Here is a 7,382-nt window from a genome sequence, read left to right as displayed (position 1 = left end):
AAATAACAACAAAAGTAATATAAGATAATGCAATAATATAAGGTTTGAATCCATTTCATTTGCAACGTAATTGAATTGAAAAGCTGTAATTATATGAGACCCGGAAATGAATATGGCGGAATATTATATACATCAGCTCGAAAGAAACTTTCAATCGTCATGATATTCGGATTCCCTGTAGACAAATGTTCAAAGAAATAATTGCAGGTTCCTCACTTTGGAAAAAATACTACATAATATTATAACACATTGCTGTGCTCAAGTTATTTAAAGATATGATAGATATACATATATATTATCTATTAAAAATTAATGATATATGTATGTAATTTTATAACGGGTTTTTCCACAGAAGCAAAAGGCACTTATTATTGACAGTTCGAATAAATTAACTTGTTGTAAAAACATCTTTCATATATTTTATAAGCATTAATTAGGCGTTTATTATTTAATTGTGTTAAATAAATACCTTAATATAATATCGGACAATCATATTACTACAATCGATTACACACGATTAGTTTATACTAAATGTTCATTGTTATAAAAGTGTATACATAAATACTTTTATAATGATAGACTGGTACAACTTGTGATGTGTAATTACCAAAAACAAAAAAAAAATAAATAAATATACTCGAATGCGTTATAGCATGGTTCTCACGGCGTGAATTTAAGCTTTCCTGAAATACATTAAATATCTAATCAACAAGTGCAATATTTAAAAGAAGTCATTAAGATTGACTGGTATAGACCGAAAGCAAGTTTTTATTGTATTGAGCAGCATCCCTTCTTTGTATTTTTCTTTTCGTCAATTATGATATGACTAGCCGAAGATGGACCAGGTACTACCTTTTTTGAGACTTGAGTCGAAGATGTTCCATTGCTATCTGTGGGTATTGAAGGTTTTACAGCAACAGCAGCTTGCACACTGCTTGATTTTGTACCATTTTGTGCCGCCTGATTTTGAGTAACCTAAAAAATAGAAAAAGAAAGTGTATATGAATTGGTCATATTTTTATAATATGAGGATATCTTCATTAAAGTGGACTAAACTGTTCACGAATATATGAAAAAAGTTATACAATAATATTTCATGGATATGACTTCAATCAGGTAATATTTGTCTATTGCGAGTGTTAATATTATCAATAAACGTTTCTCAAGTAATAAACCTCTTATCTCATTTCGGTGCTTAATTAAAAGAAATGCGTTTTTTGCGAGAAAATATGTAAATAATATATCTTTAGTTGTTTGAAGGAAAGATATATTACATTTTGATTTCAAAATTTTAGTTGCATTGTAATGGTAAAGACCATTAATTCTTTAAGGAGGTTCATGCAATTGATGTCTGATAAATATACTCTTTGAAGAAAACATAAAAAAACGACGAGCGGTAATAAAAAATAAAATATTGAGTAACCCGCCTGTTTAAAATTCCTTGAAAATAAGGAAAATTTTACCGTTGATGACTGGATAGGGTCAGATGGAAATATATGTACGTGAATCTATAAGAATATTAGTATTCGAAATTATTGTATAATGTTTGTCAAACAATGCGATTTGGTGGAGTATTTAGATATATAGGACAATGACCCCTACCATACTGCAAAAACAATGGTTTACATGCAATGGAGTTAAAGTTCTTGGAAGTCCCCAGAATTAAACCCAATAAAGCTTGCTCAGACTGTTTTAAAACGATACATTTCAGAAGAATAAGCATTATGTACCAAAATTTTACGAATTGTTCCTGGGATATAGTTTTTAAATTATAAGTATGTAGTGCTAAGCCCATTGTCCAGTTTTATACCAATGTGAGCGCGCATTTCTGTACCATCTTCATGTAGAATTTAGTGCTGCAGGCGTTTAGCGTTAGTGAGTTTAGTATAGTACTTGTAGTAATTCCCAACATATCCTTTGGGGTGGGCGTGGTTATTATCCGATTTCAACCATTTTCATGGTGGACGTTGAACAACTTATTAGGAGGCGGGATCACATTCTCGTGAAATTTTTTGCGCAAAAAATGTATAAATAGTCGATTTATTTGTATTAAATAATCGATTGTTATTACAAATGATATATCAAAGCTATTTTACGCTTCTGCTGGCAAAATATCGTTATGCTTGTTACATAGATCTTTGAATAATATTACATTTCCCATATTAGTGGCAGCTCTACAGCTTTCCATTGTCGTCGACAAAATTAGAAACATTTGTAATTTGGCGACAGCGACTACTGCAAGCCTGCTGCCGTTAAGTCGTGATGTTGTCTAAATATTTGTGCCCCTAAGAACGAGTGTATTTTAATATTTGACAGATGCTGCCTGTCGCCTGTTGTCGTTTATGTGTTCACTACATAAGCCAGGAGTTGTGAGAATTATGTGAAATAAGTTTGAGTCGAGCCGATCGAGCAGTTTCAAAATCAATAAATTCGGCCATAATTCTATTGTAGAACTGATTCGTACGATGGGATATATCACTTTGCATACTTAATTTCGCGTTATATAGTGATACATAGATTGTTTCATTGAAAAATCTAAATTTTTATTTTAAATGCTAAGCGAAGAGTCTTTTACACTCTGGAACGAGACATTTGTAACTTTATATACAATTCGAATAAAGCAGTGGATAAATCTATTCAATTAACCGAAATGTACATGTTTTTTAACAAACCTTTATTTGATCAGAAACGGCTTCTATTACAGTATTGCTGCGATCATCTTCATGTTTTGGTTCTCCGTTTCTAACAATATCCTCTTCAGTTGGAGTTATGGGCTTTCCACCTGAAAAATAAGAATAGGATACAAATTAATAAATAACTCCAATTAAATTTGCTAATATTATCATTCGAGCATGTTGTACTAAGTTTAATTCACCTGATCGTAACCGTTTGCTGGTAACGGTAACACTTAAAACTAATCGAATTAGATATGGTTAAAAGAACTGAAAACTGGATCATATTTTCATAAAATTTACTACAATATGGCCGTTTCTAATATAAACCTACCCGCTTAGTTTTATTGGAATATATTATTTAAAAATTAAATTTTAATTTCCAGAGTGTTTGGATAATCATCGAATTTAAGTATTTATTTCATTCTACTGACCCCTCTGTTCTTATCTTAATGAACGTTATTTTACTCATTATATGTATTCTCCGCGTCAGCCGTCTGACGACTGGATATGGACGTGAATCGACAAGAATATTAGTGTTCGAAATTAATGTATGTATAATGTTTTGTCAAACAATGCGATTTGGTGGAATATTTAGATTATAGCTCTTAAAATTATTCAAATAACCTTAAAACCGATTATTCGAATATACGGTTTGTAACCGTTCTTACGCTGCCGTTACTGCAAACCGAATATAATTATTCGAATAATGCCCTATCCGGTTAATTCGGTTAGTCGATTAGTCGAATAGCAAGAGCTCAAATTTAGATATATATGACAATGACCCCTAGCATATTGCCAAAACAATGGTTTTCATGCAATGGGGTTAAAGTTCTTGGTAGTCCCAGATTAGTAATTAATCATCGAATTTATGTATATACAGTGGAACTTTTCTAACTCGAATCACCATAATCCACAAAAAAAAAACTTCGAGCTAGAGAGACTTCGAGTTATAGAATTTTCATTAAAACATAATATCATTTACTTGAATAGTGTCACAACTCAAAAAAGTCGACTTTTCAGGAGAGCGATTTAAAGTTTTTTAATAGTCTCTTATTTAGCATATATAGAAAAATTCCATAAGTTTATTAACAAATCTCCAGTAGAATATATTAAATATACAAAATATGTCGTTCTTTCTGAAAAGAAAACCAAATTCACTCTATGACAATCTATGTATCACAAAATATGTCTCTCTTTCAGAAAAAAATTCATGCCTAATTCTGGCACAACTGAGAAGTGTCGTTATCTTGATTAAAAAATAATGCAACACAACAAGTTTAATAACGGCACATTCTTATACAATATGGACGCTGAAATTGCGCACATTTCTGCATACTCAACTCAAAATTCGTATTTTTTGAGTTGTGACACTATTCAAGTAAATGAGCGATATAAATTTTCTCAATGATGTAAAATATAGATTTACCCACAGTTTTAGTTATTTACTTCGCAAAAAGTACATTAAACGAGTATTCTGTAATTTTGTTTGCTGCACTTTGCTATGGTTTGGCTCTTGACGTCTGTATCCCATGCCTTGGGTTAGATGATTTATGCAATCCATAAGTGTAATATCATACTCTTTGAAAATTCTGCATCGATAATAAAATTTTAAATTTTGTATTATATTATACCCTGGTCGAAAAGTTGGATTTATGGAAGGAAATTTGTATGAAAGTTGCCTTCTATTGCCACTTCAAGAGTTCAAGTTATGGAGAACTTCGAGTTATAGAAATTCTAGTTAGGGAAGAAACTTTGTATGAAATTTGACTTCTTAATGCTATTGCCAATTCAAGTGTTCCAGTTATGGAGATCTTCGAGTTATAGAAGTTTGAGTTATGGAAGTTCCGCTGTATTTCATTCTACTGGGGACAGTAGAATGCTGCTTAAATTTGCTGTTCTTATGTTAATGCAAAGTATTTTACTCATTATATGTTTTCTCCGCGTCAGCCGTCTGTCCTGGTGAATCCCAAGAAAAGTTACTTCGTTCGCTATATTGCTCATTTTAATTGCATGATTGACCAGATTTGTGGTCTTAATGAAAATGTAAGATGATGAATTTCTGCTCATTAACAATTATACGCCAATACGCTGACCACACATCAGGAAGTAAGCACTCTGCTAACTATTAGTAACTAGCCCAGTTTCTGCAGGAAAAGAGTTTCTTAACAAAAAAAAACTAACAGAAGAGAGCGTCAGAGCATATGTAAAAATAGCTGTTGGTGCTTTCCGCATTTGCTTAATTAAGTTGATTTTAATTTTATTAAATATTATATCCTATTTCCTGTCTAATTTCCTATTTCCTGGCTAATTCCTGTTAGCCATATTTACAACAAAATTCAATGGTACTGGCGAGATATCGTACTTTTATTAAAGGGTAATGAGTACATTAAACCTATTCGAGGGAGAGACCAAGAAATTATGTTTTAGAAAAACTATACATTTCTGATCGAAGTTTTCTTTACATTTGAATGTAATGATGCATCTATTTAAACTAATAATAAAAAGTTCCCGACCTTATTATGTACATATACATACCGCTTAAGTGCCTCGAGGTACTTACCAAGCTTTTTCTCAAATACTTCGATCTTACATTTTTTCTTTTAGAATGAAAGTCACATTTATTTCTTATTAATAACAATAAATATGAAAAAAAAAACATTACAAAACTATGTATATATTTTCCTTTTTCCAAAATCATTTTATGTACAGTGATCCCCGTTTAAGTTTTTTTTGGTCACTGTATGTATATCTAATAGTTTTAGGTGTTATAAATAACCGATGCAAGAATATAAAAATTTTATATTCTCGCCATTTATTAATATAAGAAAAAGATTCTGTATGAATTTAATTAAAATATCTGAGAGATTTGGCGATATTTTCGATAAAAAATTATACATAGCTACTGAGGCCCTCATGTTCGTTCTCTAGGGTCTTGAAAAGTAGTAGTTCGATTTGGACAAGTTTTAAATGTAGTAATTTGTATTCCATTATCTTGGTTGTTTTTTGATTTATATGTATGTATATTGTAAAGTGAACGAATAAGATGTATTTTCAAAATGTGGTATATGGGAAGTAGGCGTGGTTGTAAAGCGATTTCTACCGATAATATCAGGGTGTCAGGAAAATATTATATATAAAATTTGAATTTAGTTAAAATATCTGAGAGATTTAGCGATATTTTCGATAAAAAATTTTACATAGCTACTGAGGTCCTCATGTTCGGTATCCAGGGACTTGAAAAGTAGTAATTCGATTTGGACAACTTTTAAATGTAGTAATTTGCATTCCATTATCTTTGTTGGTTTTTGATTTATATATTGTAAAGTGAACGAATAAGATGTATTTTCAAAATGAGGAATATGGGAAGTAGGCGTGGTTGTAAAGCGATTTCTACCGCTAATATCAGGGTGTCAAGAAAATATTATAAATAAAATTTGGCTGGAATTGATCGAGTAGTTCCTGCGATATGATTATGGACCATAAAGTGACGCCACACCAAATTTAAATATTTATACCAATCTGAGTGCAGCTCTTGTGAACTATTTTTTCTATAAAATTTAGTGCTAGTTTAGATATTTTGGGGTGGGCGTGATTTTATCCGATTGGTACCATTTTAATTGTGTAATGATGAAATGTGTCCAGTAAGTTTGGTTTATATAACTTTAGTACCTTGCGACATCATATATACAAAAAACTGATAAGGGGCGGGGCACGCCCACTTACCAAATAAATTCAATTGTAGATACCCTAACTTATAGTGATCTCCTGTACCGAATCTCACGTTTATAGCTTAGTTATGTATAGTATAGTAGATTTGAAATCCGGATGTCTATCTGTCCGTCCATCCGAGCACGCGATTACTTGAGATATCTTGATGAAACTTGGTACACGTGTTTTTTTGGCAACATAAGATTGCTTTCGTAAATGGGCGAGATCGGACTACTGCCACCCCCACACAATGTCGAAAACAGAAAACCTATAAAGTGTCATACCCCATTCTTCTTCTTCTTGACTGGCGTAGACACACGCATCTCCCCTTTTGGAAGTTTGGTGCCAATTGATAATACCAAGTGAAGACAGGTCCTTCTCCATCTGGTTCTTCCATTCCATATTCCTTACAAACATACATACAATAGTATAGGTAAATTAGGAACCAAGAAAGATAGTGGAATGAAACTTGTGTGGCATCACTTTTGGGAAAAATTGTCAAAATCGGACTATAAATTTTCAAAGTCCTGCATATCAAATATGAAGAGCTCAGTACCTAAGGGTAATTTTTCAACGAAAATATTGGTAAATATCTCAGATATTTTAGTGTAGTTTATAGGGAATCTCTTTCTTCTAATAGTGTGTCTCTCTACCAAAAATGGTTAAAATTGGGTCCTAACTTCTCCTATATCCCATATACATAATTATAGGTTTTTCAAAAACACTTTATTCCGCTAATCTTTATTCCGAATCAAATCATGTGTTATCTTAATAATATTGCATCAGTAAATTGCGAAAGTATAAAATATTTGGTTACACTCGAACTTAGCCCTTCCTTACTTGTTTTAAGAGTTTGTTAAACACTTTTGTTGAAAACAAATACAACCAAATAATCAACAAATAAATATAATTAAAATAATTATAAACTATTAATACAAAAAGATAAACATATACTTGTACAGAAGAATTTTATATATAAAGATATATGTATATATATAT

General features: G+C 31.4%; 1 protein-coding gene across 5 annotated transcripts in view; it reads right to left on the bottom strand.

Moving 5' to 3' along the window:
* Positions 1 to 600: 600 nt before the first annotated feature.
* LOC105215036 (uncharacterized) overlaps positions 601 to 7,382 on the bottom strand; it is a 31,472-nt gene continuing 24,690 nt past the window's right edge. For all 5 annotated transcript variants that reach the window (XM_054230453.1, XM_054230450.1, XM_054230452.1 and 2 more), the window contains exons 4-5: positions 2,673 to 2,782; positions 601 to 975 (exon numbers count right to left, since the gene is read on the bottom strand). In XM_054230453.1, the coding sequence (XP_054086428.1) occupies positions 769 to 975; positions 2,673 to 2,782 (317 nt within the window). In that variant the 3' untranslated portion in view covers positions 601 to 768. The remainder of the gene's footprint in view (positions 976 to 2,672; positions 2,783 to 7,382) is intronic.

Source organism: Zeugodacus cucurbitae, chromosome 5 (genome assembly GCF_028554725.1).
Source record: "Zeugodacus cucurbitae isolate PBARC_wt_2022May chromosome 5, idZeuCucr1.2, whole genome shotgun sequence".
Classification (NCBI taxonomy): domain Eukaryota; kingdom Metazoa; phylum Arthropoda; class Insecta; order Diptera; family Tephritidae; genus Zeugodacus; species Zeugodacus cucurbitae.
The sequence above is the reverse complement of the archived record's forward strand: the minus strand, read 5'-3'. Positions and strand labels throughout refer to the sequence as shown.